This window comes from Chenopodium quinoa, unplaced genomic scaffold (genome assembly GCF_001683475.1).
Source record: "Chenopodium quinoa cultivar QQ74 unplaced genomic scaffold, ASM168347v1, whole genome shotgun sequence".
Lineage (NCBI taxonomy): Eukaryota > Viridiplantae > Streptophyta > Magnoliopsida > Caryophyllales > Amaranthaceae > Chenopodium > Chenopodium quinoa.
This window is the reverse complement of record NW_018744620.1, coordinates 564,618-584,961: the sequence shown is the minus strand read 5'-3', so window position 1 is coordinate 584,961 and position 20,344 is coordinate 564,618. Positions and strand designations below refer to the sequence as shown.

Genomic DNA, 20,344 nt, shown 5'->3' with positions numbered 1-20,344 from the left:
AAGCTTGTTTTTTAATAGGAAAGATTGTCAAGAATAATACAACCTTTCAGCGGTCTTCCAAAAATAAAACAACTTTTTGATTATTCTAAAATAAAATGACCTTTGACACACATTTTTCATAAATAGAATAAAAACCAGTTACCTATTTCATAGGTTAAATATGACACGTGTCGTATTGTGATATGTTTAGTTTTTTTCTAACATTTTTTCTTTTAAAAATAAAGATTTTTATAATTTTTTTAAAACTTAATTACTGTAAAAAAAAAAAAAAAAAAAAAAAAAAAAAAAAACTTCCCAACCCCACCCCCCTGCCAGGCTAACCCCTTTCCCCCGCTAGCAGCCAGCCACAGGTGGTCAGCCCATCTTCCCCACCCCTTGCTCAGCCAGACCGAAAGGCCATCCCAACCCAAGCAGTAAACCATCCTTACCTCGACCTATTTCAAGAGGTTTCGACAATCGTGGAGGGTGGGGGTAAGGTTTCGATTTGAGGTTCGTGGAGGGCTACGGTAGGGGTTTCGACGCTCGTGGAAGGCTTCCATAGTGATCAATAATTTGTGGGTTTAAGTCAATTAGAGCCTTACTTTTCGCTGACTCATTCTGTCGCCGATAGATGAAAAGAATCAGTAATATTGGACAAGAATGCAGATATTTCAGAGAGTCGAATGCTATTCGTCGCCATGACAATGAATAATTGAATAAAAGCTTTCCTTCCCTCAATTTATGAGTTATGAAGGGTGGGGGTGGGGGATTCAAGCTGGTGGAGGGGTAAGGGTATTTGGGTTGGTGGGGGTTTTATGCTAGGGGGGTGAAGGTATCGGGCTAGTGGGGTTGGTTCCGAGCTGATGGTTGTAATACTTCGTATTTTTATACGATTTATTAATTAAAGTATTATTTTATAACGTATTTTAATAATTTGAAATGAATTATTTATGGTATTTTAATATTTAAAAAGGTGTATTTAAAATAAAAACCCCTTTATTAATTATTGAAATGGCTTTGGAAATATTTTATTTTTATATTTAGAAACTTTAGGGCATATTTAATTTATAAAAGAATTTTAAAGTCAAAGGAACTTTAAATTAAGCCAAATGACTACTTTAAGTGGAAGTGGGAATCATTTAGGGTAAAAAGGGGAATTTAAGGTAGGAGGGTTTTTGAGAGGGAGTATAAATATCCACCTAAGAGCAAATCTAGACTTTGCCCAAGGTGAAAAATACCCAAAGGTAAAGTCTCTCTCTCCTTTTATTTTCTCTCTCCCTTGATTTTTCCCCTCTCCCTCACGGCACCGCACGCACCACCACATGCACGGTGGCCGGCTGCCTGGCGCCGTTGCTGGGGAAACGGTTTTATTTTTTATTTCTGATTATTATTGTAGTCTAGATTGTTTTTCTTTAGTCTCAGAGAACGTAAGTTCTTTGGGACAGTATCTCATATCTGTTTGTTTACTTCTGTGTTTATGCCCAGGAGTTCTAGATCAAGTTACATTCCGTTTGACCCTGAAATTGAACGTTCTTTTCATAGACAGAAGAATCTTTTTAGACAGGTACGAGCCACTTCCGAGGGTACTATACCTTTGGAACCACCATCTGATTCTAGTGATACAGAGATTCATTCAGAACTAGAAGCAGAGATGGCGAATCCACCACCCCGCAAGCTCAGTGATTATTCGCAGCCGTCCCTGGAAGATTTCCAACATCTTACTCCTCCACCTGATCTTGACGGAGTACAATTTGAAATCAAGCCCAATTTATTACTATGATCGAAACGAAGCAATTTAGCGGAGCTAAGGGTGAAGATCTGAATCTTCATATTTTAGATTTCTGCCAATATTGCAACACCATTAGGCAAGTTGGGGTCACGCAGGACCAAATCAGGGAGATTCTTTTTCCTTTCTCTTTATGTGGTAAAGCTAAATTGTGGTATAATGGATTGAATAGAGTTGCTCTTGGTATTACTAACTGGGATACTCTTGCCTTGAATTTCTATAATAAATATTACCCTGCAGAGAAGACAACTTTGTTAAGGAGTAAACTCCTAAATTTTTCCCAAGAAGCGGATGAATCTTTATATGAAGCTTGGGAAAGATTTAAGGATTTGCAGAGAGAATGCCCTCATCATGGGCTAGAAAAGTGGCAGATAATCCAAGCCTTCTACAATGGGATTGGATATAATTCAAGAATAATTTTAGACTCTGCAGCTAACGGAAGATTTATGAATTTAGATGTAAATATAGCGAGTAATGTTGTTGAGGAGATGGCCATTCATAATTCCCAATATGGGAATCCAAGGGGATTTGCAAATAAGGGAAAGCACCAAGTTGATTCTATATCCTTTTTGCAAGCACAATTGACTGCTATTAGCCAGAAACTAGACAATATTAATAATTCTTATTTATCTTCAGTTGCTAACATTTCTGCTATTGGTACTAACTCTGCAATTAACTGTGAAAATTGTGGTCTTGTAGGTCATTGGGCTCAGGAATGTACTAGTTCGCTTGAGAAAATTAATGCTTTTCAGGCTTATAAGCAAACTAGTCCATACTCTAACACCTACAATGCAGGGTTGAAAAATAACTAGAATATGTCGTACAATAGTACGAATGTGCCTAACCCCCCACCACAGTTACAACAACCGCAGCAGAGGTACTACCAACCTCCACATCAGAGACCACAACAGACTGTTACTCCCCCTTCTGATTCTGGCTTATCAGAAATCAGAATGATGTTAGTTGATATGCAGAAACACATACAGAGTAGGGATGCACAAATTGATTCACTTTTAGCCCATAATAAAATCGTGGACAGTCAAATTGCGCAACTTTCCTATGCTCTACAAACTCGCCAGCAGGGAGCCCTACCATCGCAGCCGGTGCAACCTACCGATCACGTGAATGCAATTACGCTGAGAAGTGGTTCAAAATACAATGGGCCTTCTATGCCCAAAGCTGATGAACCTATCATTACAAAAATTGCTACTCCTGATTCTGTTACACCAAATATTGTTGTTACTAACCCTGCAGGCCTCCGGAATAAAACTAACTCTTCTGATAATAAATTGCAGGGTAAAACTCAAGACAAGTGTGGAGATGTACAGAAACCAGTTATCAAGCTACCATTTCCTAATAGACATCTCAAGAGTAAATTAGATAAGCAGTTTGGTAAGTTTCTGGAAGTCGTCAAGAATTTGCAGGTAACGGTTCCTTTCACAGAATTAATTACTCAAGTTCCTACATAATCTAAATTCATGAAAGAAATTTTGACCAGAAAAAGATCTATTAGTGAGGTAGAGACAATTGCTTTTACTGAGGAATGTAGTGCTATACTACAGAATAAATCTCCACCTAAGCTAAAAGATCCGGGTAGTTTTTCTATTCCTTGTCACATTGGAAATTTGATGATTGATAAAGCTTTATGTGATTTGGGTGCTAGTGTAAGTGTTATGCCATTATCCGTGAGCTCTAAATTAAATATGGGTAAATTAAAAGCTACCAATATTACTCTGCAAATGGCTAATCGTTCTCTTAAATATCCTTTAGGTGTTTTAGAGGACGTACCTGTTAGAGTAGGTAAATTTTATATACCTGTTGATTTTTTTGTTCTTGATATGGAGGAAGATTTGCAAATTCCAATTATATTGGGTAGACCATTCCTTCATACTGCAGGGGCAATGATAGATGTGAAAAGTGGTAAACTTACGTTATGTGTAGGGGATGAAAATATTATTTTTAATCTACATAATGCCCCTAAAAGCCCCATGTTGGAAGAAAAGTGCTATACTATTGATGTGGTTGATGTATATAATTTTTCTAATAAGCCCCAAGCTCTCATTAGAGATCCCTTGGAGGCGGTATTTTGTGTTACATCTTCCACAGGAAAAGCCACTACATGGAAGGATGAAGTGGATGCTATAGAAAGAGCTTTATATTGTGTAGGGTTTGGGTTTGAAGATGAACAAGTGGAGAAAAAGGAAAAAATTGAGAAAAATCGGACTCAAAGTGCTGTAGGGCGCCCGACCGGGCGCGAGAGGAAGTTCGTATACGAGCAATCCCGCCCGACCGGGCAAGATGCCGCCCGACCGGGCGCGAGAGAAAAGAGGATTTTCGCCCAAAATTCTCCCAAAGGTTGAAAAAAGTGTTAAACTCGCCCAGAGGCGCGCCCGGCCGGGCGCGAGAGCGCGACAACAAAACAGGACAACTTCAAAACGCCATAACTTTTGCGTTTCTTAACGGAATTTTTTGTGTGACCTATCGTTGAAAATCTCTTCAAGTCTACTTTCCAATGAAATTAGAATCACTGAATTATCATTTGTATAAAAAAAATTATGATCGAAATAGTGAAGCTGACTCGTTTTTACCTCTTCTCTTACTAACATTTTGTTTCTTTCTTGTCCAGAATTGTACCAAGGTGATGCATTGCAATGCTTGGTATGGTGGTGGATACGAGTTTGATGATGAGGGGTAGTCGCCTGGGTTACTTACTTCCCTTTGAGCTAATGAGGACATTGTCTGGTTTGGCTTGGGGGGAATTTCTTGTATGTATAGGTTTTCTTTCTTTCCTTTTTCTTTTTATTTTCTTTGGTGTGCTTAGTTTAGTTTAGAATTTATGCTTTCAAAATAAATAAAAAATACAAAAATACGATCCAATGAATGATAAATCATGCTTCTCTGTGCCCCATACATGAAAATTGTTTTGATTCTTGGTATATGATGATGAGTATTGTGGATAGGTTAGCCATGATTTGATGTTTGATTGCTTGGATGCCTTAACATGAGTCAATTTTGTCCAACTAATTGTGGATTTGGTGCTTGACTAGTTGATTTGGTTAGGAATGTGTATTAGTTCCTGGTATGTCAATGAATTTGAGTATTGGTTTATAACTTTGAGTAATGTTTGTATGACTCATTATTATGCACAATGAGGAGGACGAAGGCATTTGTTCTTTTAGGTGGCCTTCAGGAGATTTTAGATACATTTGTTCCCTTCTTGCTACCCATGTTGTTACTTGTGCCCTTTTATTGTTTATTAGCCACATTATAAGCCTAATTTGCCCCATTGGTTACTAGTCCCAAGCTTGGCTTGGGGGAGCTATTAGTGAGTGAGGTGAGGGAGTTTGTAGTGTGCACATAATTTGCACAATTTTGTGTGGATTTAAGAAGTTTTTATTTGTTCTTGTATTTGTGGATTGGAAAAAAAATTGAAAAAAATTATTGTTCAAAGTTGAAAATTTCCAATGTGAGATAAAAAGAAAAAAAAAGAGCAAATGAAAAAAAAAATTGTTTCAATGTTCAAGTGTTCGAATGAAGGTTGCTCAAAAGAAGGGAAAAAAAACTAAAAGAATCAGAAAAGGAAAAAAGAGTTCAAGTTTGTTTGTTCACTCAAGTTCTATAGTGTTATATTTTGTATATATGAGTGAAATTGTAAGTGTTGGGAAATTTGGTTATGAATGGATTGGATATTTGGTGAATTTTTGGTAGGGTTGAGTTGTGTTGGAGATTTGTTGGTCATTATTTATTTTTGACCTTGGTTTTATTAATTAGGATTTGGCTCCCTTAAGCATGGCTTTACTCTCACATTTTCCTAAATATTTCCTACTCTTTACCTAAGCCTTACATTACAAGCTTTGAAGACCTTCCGACCTTTGTGCATAGAGTTGTATGGATGTGAAAGTAGTTATTTATCAATGCAAAGAATGATTTGATATATTTCGAGTCGACTGATAGGTTGAGTGCTTGTTTTCTTAAACACACGAGTGTTGTGAGTTTGGGAGGGCATTGTTCACATTAAAGGGGTTGGATGGAGAGCGATCGAGTACATCTTTTACTCGCCACATAAATGAGAGTTGAGTGCGTGAGCACTAGTCTTGAATTCCATATACACTTGTGGTTCGCTCTACTTGACAATTGTTAGGAAGGATGAGTAGTTGTATGGATTTGATTGGTTGACTTTGATGCATATTTGTTGGATTTGCCTTGAATTGATTGTGCTTGATTTAAATTATTTTTGGGGTGAAGTTTTGGTTTACTTATTCATTGCTTTGCTTAGGGACAAGCAAAGGTTTGGCTTGGGGGAGTTTGATAAGTCTATTTTATATATATTTTATTCCCGTCCCACGGTCATATTTGTGCTTATTTGAGCTTTGTGGAGCTATTTTTATTACTAATATACATTTTCTAGTATTTTTGTAGAGTTGGTACTATTTTGTAGGAATTTGCAGAATTATGATAATTCCTGAGCTTATTGAGCCACTATAAAGATATTAGAATCAGATCGTATTTTATGATCGTATATTTGAAGCTCAAGATTGAGCTAATTAAATTTGGTTCGATGATTAAGGGCTCGATTAAGTGAAGAGGTCCAAAGTTTTAATGTTTAATTATTATCACGGACCAAACAAGTGTCACTAACCAAGTAGGAAAGAAAGAAGAAATGGCCCAAAACAAAAGAAGGCATGAGGCCCAGTTCGTAGCATTGCTAATCAGGCCTGATCTTGCGGTCCAATGTCCAATCAGGCGGTAGAAGTCCAAGCCAAAAGTTAAAGAGAATAATTGGTATACACTATACCCTAGTGTAGGTAGCCCAACCTACACTCCCTCTAAACGCAGCATTTAGAGTTACTACCCACACCCCCTCCACTAACCCACAATAATTACCCACTCCCCACAATAACCGCAGTAACTGCATAATAAAAAAAAAAAAATCAATTTCAAATCATTCTCTTACTCTAAACACCATCTTCTTCATTTCTCTAGAGTTTCTCTCTCATCAAACCCAACGAATCACAACAAAATCATACTCCAAAATTGCTTCAAATGTCTGATATTCGAGAAGAAATTAAACAATCACAACAAAAAGAGTAAGTAATTTCGTTAGTTTTGTTCATTTTTTGAGATTGTAGTGCAATTTTATGTGTGAAACCTTAATTTTGTTCATTTTGTTGCGATTGTAGTGCGATTTTGCAAAAAACCACTACAGAGAAGAACATGCAAGAAGAAACTGCAAAATCGGAGCAAAATGTATCTAAAGAGTAAGTAATTTTGTTCATTTTCTTTCGATGACAATTATAGTGCGATTTTATGTGTGAAACCTAATTTTTGTTCAATTTTTTGCAATTGTAGTATGATTTTGGAGAAGAATACTTCAGAGACGAGTAATTTGTTGAAAATTTCTGAAGAAATGTATGAACCCTAACTTTTGTAAAACCTAATTTGTTCATATTCTTGCGATGAAAATTATAGAGCGAATTTATTTGTAAAACCTAATTTTTGTTAAATTTTTTTGCGATTGTAGTAATTGTTCTAAGATTTTACTGAAAATAACTAAAACATTAACAATTTATTAAATAAAACAGAGACGATGATGATGATGTACCTCTTCAGTCAAGAGTAGACAAATTGAAAAAAACCGCCAAAATGATCCAATTGTAGATCCGAAACTTTTTAAAAGATATTGACAAGTCAATTGGTACGGATTTAACAATGTCTCCACTACCAAGGTAATTAGTCATTTACAGAATATATTATGTTCATGTCTAATATGCTAGTTGTATTTGATAAAAATTGGTTTTATCTTTGTTTAATATGTTATTTGTATATGATCATATTTGATACTCATAATGTTCATTTATAGATATATTTATGATCATATATTTATATTTGTTCATATGAGTATTTATTGAGATTTAAGAACAAAAGTACATTTCATTGAAACATCATTGTATATGATCATATTTGATACTCATAATGTTCATTTATAGATATAATTATGATCATATATGTATATTTGTTCATTTGAGTATTCATTGAGATTTAAATAACAAATATACATTTCATTAAATCATCATGCACATATATAAATATGATAATAATCATTTCAGTGATATGCATTCAAACTAATGTCATGTAATTAATTTATAATGTAGTGATGTGCCATTTAGAGTGATACACTTGCTTCAATTTAGAGATGGGAAATCTGAACCATTACTCTAAAGAAGGTTATAGAACAAAATGAATATGGTAATAGTTATGAAAGATACACTTTAAACAAGTAAGTTTATATGTATAAAATAATTGTTTTTACATTCAATTATTGTACATTGTATATATATACCAAACTTATTAGGTAATTCTTAAAATTTTAGTGAAAAAAAAGGTTCGAGTGAAATTTGTTATGTCAAAATCAAGACCACCAGAGACAAATCAAACAATAAGGTATAAAAGCTTTATACCAAAATAACTAATTATCTTCTTCATTGTATAAATTAGTTCATACTTTAATATCATATTATATAAAATAATTCTGTTTTTTTTAAGTGAACAAAGTGAGAACATTCCTGCTACTAATGCAACAACTAAGAGTGTGTCTGCTACACATAACACAACTGACAAAGAGAGTAGGGATGAAAGGTATACTAATAATCAATTTTATATAAACAAATATTCATTTTTATAACAGTATATTTTGTGTACAATTTATGTGCATTTTTTATTTAAAGTATTTCTTAATATTGATTTCAGCAAGCAAGAAGAAGTTCAACCAAAAGTGCAAAGCAATCCTGTAAAGAATAGTCTTGGCCAAAAGTAAGAAAACTTAAATGTTCAATTTAGATAGACTATATGTTCATTTGAAAATCAGTACAAAAAAGTTTGCTCATGGCCAATAGTAATATAAGTTATATGTTCATTTTTTTATTTACTAATCAAAATTGTAAATCCAAACATATTTTTAATGAAATATTAGAAAACCCAAAGATGATGCAAGAATAACAACATTAAAGGACAAGATGCAAGAAATACATTTAGACATAGAGAGAAACCCAAAGTATGTTTAAATTTAAATAATTGAATTAATTTAATCAATTAATGAATATATTTCAAAGTTATATAACAATATCATACATTTATAGGAAGTACAAAGAATCGACAATCAGAATTATGAGAAATCTCAAAAGAATGGAAAAGGCAAGCAAGGAAATCAGGAAAGGTAAATGATCATATTTATTGAATATTTTTGTTTAATAGTCATAAATATCAATTTTAACAATACTATTACTTTTGAAGGTGAAGCAAAAAAGAAAGAAAAAGGGCCAATAGAAGAGAAAACTGTGGAAAAAGGTAAAAATTTTAAAATGTACATTTTTATTACAAAAAATGTTCATATTGGAAAAGCATAATATTAAATATTCAATAAGATTAAAAAAATTAAATTTTAACTAAATAAATTTTAATTGAAGGACAAGAAGGAAAAAAAGGGATTGAAAAAGAGAAAAGCCCTAAAGACAAAACTGTGGAAGATGTCTTTCAAAAGACAACAAATGTAGAAGGTAAAAATTTATAAATGTACATTTTTATTACATAAAATGTTCATATTGGATCTACATAATATTTAATGTTCAATAAGATTAAAAAAATATATAAATATTAACTAATTAAATTTTCATAGAAGGACAAGAGGGAAAAAAAGAGCCTGAAAAGGAGAAAATCCCTAAAGAGAAAACAGTGGAAGATGAGTCTACAAAGACAACAGATCCGAAAGGTAAATAGTGGAAAATGTACATATTCATTATCTGAAATGTTCATTTATATTGTATATAGTAAACATTTGTCATCCAATTTAAATAAATGTTTATTTAATCTTTTATATTTGATCATTTCATATGCAACACAAATTGCACCTGATTTTGTTCAAATTGAGGATGAAACTTATCTTCTAGATCAAGATGATGATAAAGTTTCCACAAAACTTAGTGAGGAGACAGCTCCATCATCACAAAAAAGTGATCAGTCAACCAAAATGAAAACAAGATACAAAATGGTTGCAAGGAAAAACAAAAACAAAAGCCTTGTTGTTGTGCCAAGTGGTAGAATTACAAGGAGCCAAGGTAATCATAATACTTTTCTGTTTCACAATAAATATTACACTTTCAAATATACTAACATAATTTATTTTAAAAATAATAGATGTTCTGTTAGATGAATCTGAAAAGGGAAGCCTGAAGAAGGATGTTGAACCTGCTAAAGAAACCGCAAAAATAGGACAGAAGAGAAGAATGTCTACAAGGACTTTTCCTATTCAAAAGGAAGCTGATGCACCACCTCCAGCACCTACTCCAATAAAAAAAATGGCAGGTGCTCCTGCTGAATATCCTCCAGACGAAGGCAAAAAGGGTAAATGTTCAATCTTAATGTATAGAATGATCATTTATGATGGTATATCATTAATGTTCAATTTCAATATATAGGTGGGAAAAAGAAAACTCCAGAAGAAGTGAAGAAAACTTCTAAGGTTGCTGGCAAAAGAAAAGCAGGTATATAATGATATATTATAAATGTTCAATTTCTATATATAGAATGATCATTTGAGAAAACAATTTTGTTCATTTTATCATTTGCTTACTGTACATTTTCAATACTTAAACAAAATTATATATTTAATTTTCAGATGTCAGTCCTGCCAAGAGAAATGTTGGAAAGAGAAAAAAAATACAAGAAGTACCATCAGATGAACCCTCTCTAGATCCTACTGATGAAAGTTCTACTGACAGTGATGATGATAGTGAAGAGTCAGTTTATAGAGCAGAAGCAGAGCCTGTCAGTGAGGATGATTATGAGGTGGAGGAAGAGGAGGAAGAGGAAGAAGTAAAGCCAAGGAAGAAACAGGCAAAGAAAGGGAATTCAGTGAAGGCAAAGGTTGAAAAGGAGGAGCAAAAGATGGTACTGTATGATGAAGGAAAGATTGAAGGTAGGGGAAAAAAGAAAATGAAAACTGAAATGGTTCAAGCAATAGAAACTGATGAAGTTGAGGAAATTCAGGAAGATGAATTTGAGGAAGAGAAATCTTCAAAGAGAGGAGGACATGTGAAGTTCATTGCATGGATAAAAAAGATGACACCTACCCAAAAATAACAAGTTGTTGATATAGGGTTAGGATCACTTCTTGACATTAGTTTACCTCAACTTGATCAAAAGTTCCGTAACTGGTTATTGGGAAGTTTTGAAGAAAATAGCCAGTGTTTTGAACTACCAAAGAATGAAAAAATAGAAATTGAGGTAGAGGATGTTAGGGTAGTTTATGGCTTGCCTACAGGAGAAATTCCAATTGTTGAGCCAAAGTCTGATAAAATTAGTGAGGAGTATGCAGAATTTCTGAAGAAATGGAGAAAATCATGGTCAGGAAAAACTCCATCAGTGAGTCAGGTATGATCAGTTTTAAATGTTCATTTTAAATACATTAAATGATCAAAAGTATAAATGTTTTGTTCATTTTGTTTGCAGATTGTGAATGGATACATAAATGATAAATTCACCAACAACATACCACCAAGTGAACATTTCATTACTAACTTTTTAGCAGTGGCTGTGAACTGCTTGATGAAATGTGTATCAAACAATCAATGCCATTTCAAATTTCTTTATTCTATGATGGACAAAGAAAACATAAAAAATTTGAACTGGTGTCAGTTTGTATATGACTAACTTATCAAATGTCATGTTGATTGGAGAAAGCAGCAAGGCAAGGGGTTCTACAAAGGCCCTCTTCAATTTCTGATGGTATATTCTTAGATACAAAATGTTCATTTAAATTTAAATAAATGCACTTTTTTTTATTGTTTATGTTCTGTTCCATGTTTTCTTTTTTCTTGTAGTTGTTCTATTTTGATAGAGTTCAGAGGTTAGACAAAAGGCCTCCAAGAACAATTCCTATCATATCTGCATGGAATAGAGACATGGTTCTTGAGAGGTTGAAGATTGAATTAGAATTGGGATTTGGGAGAGGGAAAATTCTACCAAGGATTGCTGCAGAAGTTGAAGAAAGTCCTAAGGTTATAAAATGATCACTTTTGTTAACATAAATGTTCATTTGTATAATCTGAAATGTTCAACTGCATAATTTTTAATATTCATTCATATAGGTTTTTATGGATGATTTTGTTTCCCTGGTAAAAACAACTTGTTCAAACCTGTCAAAGCTTTCTTCAAAATTGGTGAAGGCAAAGGATTTCTTCCCTGGAAATGACTTGGTGAAAAAAGTTGATGAAGTTTTAGGAAAGGTGGCAGCTAGGGAACCATCAATTCTAAGCCAAGATGAAGAATTCTTTGGCAGTTAGGATTTCCTAAATGCACTTGCACAAGCTGAGAAGAATCTGATGCAAGGGTCTGAAAAGCAAACAATTGAGAAGCAAATTACTGGGAAGAAATTAACCAAAAAGGGAAAGGAAAAAGAACAAGAATATGACATCAGAAAAGCTTTCAGCTTGGGGTTGACTCCACCTTCTCCAGCCATTGGTAAATTCTAACTAAAAGAGACTATATATCCTAATTTTTATATGAAAAATTCTAAATTTGTGGTCTAAATTGTCCTAAACAGAAACAGGGCCCACCTCTTCAACACTTGGTGATATAATTGGTGATATAATTGAACAACCAATAATTTCAACAAATGGTAATATGTTCATATATTTAATAATAATGTACATAAACTTAAGTAGAAATGTTCATTTCTAATTATTATGTGTAAATACTATTAACTTAGTGTATCTCCAAAATGATGATTTATAATACAGCTGGAGAAAAGGATGTGGGTAAAACTTCAGCAGCTTCAGAACAAAGAATTGAAGAATTTTCTAGAACTGGTATAATGTTCAATTAAAAAGTGTAAAATGTTCATTTACAAACAAGAAATATTCATTATTAATTGTATTTTTTTGTTAGACGCAGCAATTGGTTCAAAATTTGATGCTGACACTAGGTCAGATAATGAAGGATTGCCTAGAACAGGTATAATGTTCAATTATAAATACTCAAATGTTCATTTACAAAGAAATAATATTATATCTAATTAAATTTTTTCTTAGATGCAGGATCTGGTTCAGTGGTTGATGCTGACCCTAGGTCAGATGGTGGTGAAAAAAGTGATGATCCAAAAAACACAGTTGGAGGTGGAAAACAAAACAAGGAAGATGTTTTTGAAAAAACAAAAAATGATGAAAAAGTGGAGGGGTAAAATCCTGAAGACATGTCTTACTATTAGGGTTATGTAATTAGTAAGGATAAAATATCAAGATGGAACAATTTAACTTATGTTACTATCGTGTTGTAACTTGAAACTGGAGTTTCTCAAACTATTGTATGTGTGTACATTATTTTGTTGAATATGTAATATGAATGTGTGGTTTATGTTAAATCAATATCTTTCATTTTATGAATTGAAAATGATTCAGGGTGTTACATAAGAAGCTTATATTTTATTAATATGTACTGACATTGTTTGACTTTTCAGTGAAAACAAGAAGATTGTTGCTTCATCCTCAAAAGTCACAAAAAGGTACATTATTTATATTAAGTAAATGTTCAAAAATAATAATGAACATTTTCATATACCTAAATGTACATTTGTGTTATGTAATATGACCAGGAATGATGATAAGAAAAAGTCAATTGCAGAAAAGAAGAAAAAAACTGAAAAGGAAAAGGTTGAAAGGTATAATTTCAAATTTATTTATATACACTCAAATGTTCATTTATGTTCCTCATAATTTTCTTAATTTAACAATATTTTATATTGAACAACAAGACCAAAACGCGAAAAGCAAACAATTCCTCCTGCTTTCCGATCTCCTTACTTGGTCAAGTACAAGGATCTGTTTAAAGATGAGAAAGCCATGAACCAAATTGCAGTAGACTTTGCTCTTGGTGGAAAAGATGAAAGGTAATTACTTACACTAATTAAACTTAAGGTTTAATATCTTTATAAAAATATGTTCACATTCATATTATTAAATGTTCATAATGCAGTGCACTCTTATACTATGATGGCTTGAATCTCATCAATAGAAATGAAATGAAAACTCTTGGAGATGATGTTGAAGTGACAAATTGTGTCATAGATGGATGAGCAAGGTTTCTTAATCATAAAAAGCCGAGAAACAAGATTTATTTCTCAACAGTGCTTCTTGTTAGTCTTTCTTCTTTTTTTATATTATTGATTCTATTTTCCTATGATAAATAATTGCTAAAAATTCATTTAACTTCTATATGTTTGTTTCTATTTCAACAGCACATTATGTGCACAAATAGAGTTTGTCGAGAAGGATCATCAATGAAGACAAGAATTAATGCCTTCATAGAAAGAATTGGCAATGAACTGAAGTTGAATAAAATTGACAACATTGTTGGATATAAACAGGTATTAATTCTTGTTTAATACAAATGTTCAATTACATTCAATATATTGTCCTATAACATTATATAATTTGTTCAGGTCTTCTTCCTAGTATCAACTTCTCAACATTTTTTTCTGTTGTGCGTCAATCATATAGAAGACAAAATTCATATAATTGACAATAGAAAACTACCAAAAAAGGTATCAGTCCAAGCAAAATATGAAGAACAACCAAAAATGATGGTGAGATAATATGTTCATTTATAGTTGGCTACATGATCAATTATATTTTATTAATTGTTCATGTCTTCATCACAATACAAACTTCTAAACAATTTTTACTCTTTTTTCTATCAGTTAAAAGGATTGGCAGAGTACATGAAACACCTTGGATATCAAGATGCAAAAAGAATTGAAGACTACACAGTTGTTTTGGAAAAGATGAAATGGCCTAGCAACAATGACTATACAAACTGTGGAGTTTACATTATGAAGCATATGGAAACCTTCACTGCTGATCCTAATGAGAGCTGGATTTGTGATTTAAAATCAAACAATGTAAGAGTTATAAATGATCAATTATTTAAGATATAATATTCATTTATGAAACAGTAAAGATTGTTTAATTAAAATTTGACAATTCATTTTGTTCAACAGGTGGAGCAAATTAGAAATCTAAGGCTCCAATACACAGCAGAACTGATGTTATTTGAAGAAAACACTGAATCAAGAGCAAATAGAAGGAAAGCTAGAAAATTTGCAACTTTGTAGTTTCAAATGTTCATTTACAACTATGTATATGTTCATTTCTTATATATGACTATTTTTTTTTTAAGAAATAGACTTATGGATTTTATTTTAATATTACTGTAATTGATATTTCATTTTAATCTTTGAATGAAAGTTTTTTATATTTTATTTTAATATTATTGTAATTGATATTTCATTTTAATCTTTGAATGAAAGTTTTTTATAAGTTTTATAAATTGGATGTTGATTCTTACTTTTGTTCATATACAAATGACTAAATAATCACTGATAAATGTAGAATTTTAAAACATATAAAATTCTAATGACTAAATATTAGAATTTTATATGTTATTTTAAAAACATATAAAATTCTAATATAAAGTTCAAATATACTAAAAATAGTACTATATAAAATATAATATTTATGTCTTTTACATAATAGATCGAAAATTCAAAATTACAAAATAGTAATTAAATCAACATTACAAAAAAGTCTAATGTTTATAAAGTTCTGGAATACTAATTATTTATCTTTATTAGCCAAACGTTTAGCTACACTTGTATCAAAAAAGGCTAACAACCTATCATACTTAGAAGAAATCTTTTTAGAACCTAATTGAACATTTCTTGATTGAAGAATTGGAACACGAGCACCTTGATCATTTCTTTGAACTGTGGGAGGAGTAACTTGAACATTCTGAACACGAAATCCTTGATCATTTATTTGAACCGTAGGAGAAATAACTTGAACATTTGTTGATTGAACATTCCTGGAGTTGGATATGATCATTTCTGGATTGGTGTTTGAACAATTCTGAGTTTGATTTTGAACATTCCTAGGAACAGTAGGTTGAATAACAATAGGAGATTTTGTTGACGCACTAGTATGAATTGGAACTCTTGGATTAATTTGAGAGTAAGTTTTAACACCAGAAGCACCTTTATTTGCACCAACATTAGAACGAGCTTGAACAGCAGAAACACCTTCAAGATTTAAATCCTTCGCCTTTAAAAAAAATTAAATTGATCATTAATAAACTAGTATATGATCATTTACAAACACTTATACAAACAAATATGGAAAAAAAAAACCTTAGCAATAGATGAAATATCAACATCAATAGATATGATAGATGAAAGAGAGCTTTCACCAGTAGCCTACAAAAAAACCAAAAAAAAAATATAAAAAATAAAAAATTAAATAAAAAAAAATTATAATATAGATCATAAATGCCAAAAAATAAAATAAATTTATAATCAATAACAAACAAACATACCTGATCAAAATCATTGGAAATACTATGATTTGATTCCTTAGAACTAGAAGGAATTTCTTCTACAACAGCTGATTTTAAGCCGACCTATATTTTTAAATTATAAAAATCAATATTAATAAAATATAAATAAAATGTTTTTTTTGGCACATTTGAATTTACCTGAGCCCGTTTATTGCTTAAAACAATCAATTCAATGGGATCACTAATAGAATTAGCATAAGTAACAGCACAACCATTCTCATCAAGTTCCTATTTAAAAAAAAACATAAATGATCATTTACGAAAACTGAAATGATCAATTTGAAAATATGAAATGATCATATACCTGTACAACTTCCGTTGCCCTATACCCCTTTTGTAAGGAGTGTACAGAGACTTTTTCCTCTTGAAATTACCCTTTGCCTTGTTACACTGCTTCTCCAAGGTACTCTTAGGCCTTACATTCCTCTCACCTTTAGGCCTAGCTTTTGGAGGATTCTTGATCTCAAGATCAACAATTTCAACCTCTTTAACAGGTTCACTAAAGTCAATTACACCTGTACACTCTCAACCTTTTCTTTTAACAGATTAAAATAACACTCAACCTCTGCCCTTGCATTCAAAGAATTCTGACAACTTGTTATCAACTTAACAAACTTTCTGATTGTTTGTGACCTCCAAACACTAGTAGCCACAACATTTGTCCTCAAATTAGGTTCTTCAATACCATGACTACACATGGCAGCCTTTGTCCATCGTTTCATTATATACTCTTGTGGAATATTACGCACACAATGCAAATGATATACTCGAAGAGAATGAGAACAAAGTAAACCAGTCTCACTAAAGTACATGCATGTGCAACAAATTGCATGTGTTTCCTTATTAAAAACAACTTCATGCTTAATTATATCCTTCCCAGGCCTCCAAAGAAGATATGAATATTCTGGAAAACGCAAACCATTATCAACATGATCATAAGCTGTCCCCCTAATGAACTCCTCTTCAAAAAGCACATAAGCTTGAATAGTGTACAATGATCTTGCATGAACTAATATACCAATATTAGCAAAAGCTAGGTGCCTATTACCCCTCAGAGTATTATAATCTCTTGCACCTTCCTTACTTCTCCACTCAGAAATGACATCAAGAAAAACATGATAAAAATCACATAAACCTTGAGTCTTATTAAGACGTTGTGAAACTGACTTATTAGTAGTTTCACTACGTTGAGAAGACAATATACCACCAGACCAATACTTCTTAGAATAAGCAGGACACCACATTTCCTTTATTTTATACAAATCACATAACCAATCATCATTTTCACATTTGTATTTATCACACATCCTGTATAACAGAATTGATCATATATTAATTTAAAAATGTACAAAATATAAATTAAAATATGTACATTTGTATAAAGAATAATGATCATAAACAATATGGACACTAATAATATTATGATAACATACATAACAAAGTAAATTGTATGATCATATGTAAAACACTAAATGTTCATATATATATCACATAATAATCAAATATATCACATAATAAAAATAAAAATAAATACAAAAAACAATAATTTACCTTTTCCAGAAATATTCAAATTCAGCAGGAGTTTCACAATACTTCAAAAGATATCCAAACAAATCTGTAAAGCCTTCCAAAGCTCTCAATGCTCCAATGTGTTTCTTAGAATTTTGTTCAAGATGCCATACACATAAACGATGATGAACAGTTGAAGGAAAAATGTTTCTTATACCCGCTGCAATCGCTTGTGCTTGATCAGTCATAATTGTAATGGGACTTTTCCTCCCCATTGAGTGCAAAAATGTATCAAACAACCAATCAAAAGACTCGGTGCGCTCATTAAGAATAAAACCCATACCAAACATGAAATTGTTACCATGATGGTTCATCCCAACAAATGGAGCACATATCATTCCATATTTATTAGTTCTATAAGTTGTATCAAAAACCAACAAATCTCCAAAGTAATGATAATCTCTCATCATCCTACCATCACGCCAAAAAAAACTAACTAAAGCACCACTATCATCTTGTTCAAAATCATAATAAAAATCTGCCTCATCCACATGTCTCTTGGCAAAATATTTAATCAATTGGTTACTATCACATCCTTCAATTTGGGCAGCTTTTTCAGATGACAATGCATTATAAGCATCAGAAGCAGTAAAAAAAAGATTAGGAGATCCCCCAACCTCCTTCTTTAGAACCCTCAAAGAATCAGTAACTTTGACTCCACTCAATTTCATTGTTGAAATGAAAAGAAGCTGCTCTTTATTCACATCTCTTTGAGACCTTATCAAATGCCTTTTTTTAGGAGGAATCATAGCATGATTATGAACCATTTCATGTCTTGTACATGTATAGACCCCTAAATGATCAATATGAAACTGCACAAAAGCTAAACAACCAGTTCGATGATCCAACTTCTCATAAATCCTTTTATTCTTACACTTATTATCTTTGAATCCCTCATTACAACAAACAAATCTTTTCATCAAAAAAGAATAATCTCTTCTTCTCTTACTCTTCCCAATTCGAATTCCAAAACCTTTCCTAAAAGCATATTCATTATACGCTTCGAAAGATTCATCTTCAGATTTAAATTCTTTATCCTTTAATTCAGACTGTTCTGCTTCTAAATACATAATATCATCTTTTTTTTCCACTGCACAATATACAATTATAAATGATCATAAAGAGTTTCATGAATGAACAATAACAAATAAGTAAAATGTTCAATATCAAAACAACACATGATCAATTGCAAAAAGAATTTCAGCACATAATATTTTGAACAATATTTTCATTATTTACCACTACACATAATATCGATATAAAAATGTAAAAATAAATGATCAAAAATGACTTTAAGACTGAACATAAACACATTAGTAAGTATGAATAAGAAAACGTAAACGATTAATTGAAAGTATAATCTACAAAATATACGACAAAAACACACAATTCTAAAACACAGAGAAAACAACAAATGAAACAACAAATGAAGCAACAAAATGTTCATACAAAGTATAACAATCCAAAAACGTTCATCATAATGTAATCAAAGTAGTAAATTCAAAAATCGAAAGTGAATAATAATACATCAATTAAGTTCAAATTAACAGAGCATTATAACAGAACAAATTAGAGATAATTAAAAATTGCAAAATTATGATCACAATTACTCACATTGTTGCACAAACGAATCAACCAAACGAACTCCAGAAGGAAACACACGCTCGCAATCACGATCAAAATCAACGCAATCTCCAGATGCAGAATTCGCCATTGATGATCGGTAACAATTAACAAGTTCGTTTAAAAAATCAAATGAAGAAGATGAATTAGCGAGAGAAAAATGTAGATCAAAAATGGAGGTTGATCAATTGAAGAGAGAGAAAAAATAGGGTTTAAAATCATATATATACATAAATTGAATAATAAGAAACAAAGAAAAAAGGAAAAAAGAGGAAGAAAAGAAAAAAAGGAAAAAAAAAAAAGGAAAGAATCGCAAAAGGAAAGAAGCTGCACATGAGAACTCAATACCAGCTACAAAACGACGTAGCATAGGGGGGTGTAGGGAACACACCCTACACTAGGGTGTAGGGTAAAATTTTCATAAAGAGAAAGGAGCCAGGCATTTCCTTCAGTTGGGCCCGATCAGGCAGCCCATTTGCCTGATCCGTTGAGTGTTGCTACTGCTTTATTTCGGTTAAACCATGTTGCACAAGAGGCCCAATAGGTTTAGTTTGTGAGGCGGTTAATAGGCTGATATTAAGCCTTGTTTACACGCTTTCAAGGATTGATTTTTAGCTACAGGATAGTTTTTAGTGGGGTTAGAAGTTGAGTGGGAATAAATTTTTACTTTCTTTATAAGGGAGTAGTAGTACGTAGGAGGGGGATCTTAGTTTAGTTTTAGTTTTTGCTTTTGTTTTCTTTTCTTTTTCTTATCAACTTTTGTTATTATTACTAAGTTTTAATATTATTTCTTTGTTTTCTCTTTGGTTTAATTATTTTCATATTAGTTTATAATTATTGTTTTAATCATGCTTCCTTTATACGCTTTGCTTAGTTTAGATTTAAATATATGTGAGTAGTTTTATTCTAGGGTTTGTGGGGATCCATGAATAATACGAAGGGGTAATT

At 32.0% G+C, this 20,344-nt stretch overlaps 2 protein-coding genes and 2 long non-coding RNA genes across 5 annotated transcripts; 3 read left to right on the top strand and 1 right to left on the bottom strand.

Moving 5' to 3' along the window:
* Positions 1-6,299: 6,299 nt before the first annotated feature.
* LOC110700186 lies at positions 6,300-7,161 on the top strand. Its single transcript, XR_002507166.1, has 2 exons — positions 6,300-7,023; positions 7,115-7,161. It is a non-coding gene; the product is annotated as an uncharacterized LOC110700186 (long non-coding RNA).
* A 1,391-nt stretch (positions 7,162-8,552) lies between these two features.
* LOC110700185 lies at positions 8,553-9,094 on the top strand. The gene is made up of 4 exons (XR_002507165.1): positions 8,553-8,575; positions 8,736-8,816; positions 8,902-8,978; positions 9,056-9,094. It is a non-coding gene; the product is annotated as an uncharacterized LOC110700185 (long non-coding RNA).
* A 2,223-nt stretch (positions 9,095-11,317) lies between these two features.
* On the top strand, positions 11,318-12,401 carry LOC110700135. Of its 2 annotated transcripts, XR_002507136.1 has the most exons (4): positions 11,318-11,545; positions 11,641-11,817; positions 11,908-12,280; positions 12,363-12,401. XR_002507136.1 is itself a non-coding variant. In XM_021877625.1 (3 exons), exons 1-3 carry the CDS (start codon positions 11,543-11,545, stop codon positions 12,100-12,102), a joined length of 375 nt encoding a protein of 124 aa, XP_021733317.1. In that variant the 5' UTR covers positions 11,318-11,542; the 3' UTR covers positions 12,103-12,395. The 2 variants fall into 2 exon arrangements, 1 of the variants encoding a protein (XP_021733317.1); XM_021877625.1 differs by having other exon boundaries at positions 11,908-12,395.
* Positions 12,402-15,406: 3,005 nt separating this feature from the next.
* LOC110700198 (protein FAR1-RELATED SEQUENCE 7-like) lies at positions 15,407-19,487 on the bottom strand. The gene is made up of 8 exons (XM_021877704.1): positions 19,388-19,487; positions 17,756-18,863; positions 16,761-17,512; positions 16,586-16,719; positions 16,343-16,432; positions 16,184-16,267; positions 15,999-16,064; positions 15,407-15,912 (listed from the first exon to the last, which is right to left on the bottom strand). The coding sequence occupies exons 1-8, from the start codon at positions 19,485-19,487 to the stop codon at positions 15,430-15,432; spliced, it is 2,817 nt and encodes a 938-aa protein (XP_021733396.1). The 3' UTR covers positions 15,407-15,429.
* Positions 19,488-20,344: the final 857 nt, after the last annotated feature.

Bases quoted from the DNA above. Each gene is read 5' to 3' on its own strand.
- LOC110700198 (XM_021877704.1), bottom strand. From the start codon at position 19,487: ATGGCGAATTCTGCATCTGGAGATTGCGTTGATTTTGATCGTGATTGC. The intron at 17,513-17,755 runs GTAAATTATTGT...TCTGTTATACAG, and splicing joins TTTGAATATTTCTGGAAAAG to GATGTGTGATAAATACAAAT. The intron at 16,268-16,342 runs GTAAATTCAAAT...TTAAAAATATAG, and splicing joins TAAGCAATAAACGGGCTCAG to GTCGGCTTAAAATCAGCTGT.
- LOC110700135 (XM_021877625.1), top strand. The intron at 11,818-11,907 runs GTTATAAAATGA...TCATTCATATAG, and splicing joins AAGTTGAAGAAAGTCCTAAG to GTTTTTATGGATGATTTTGT.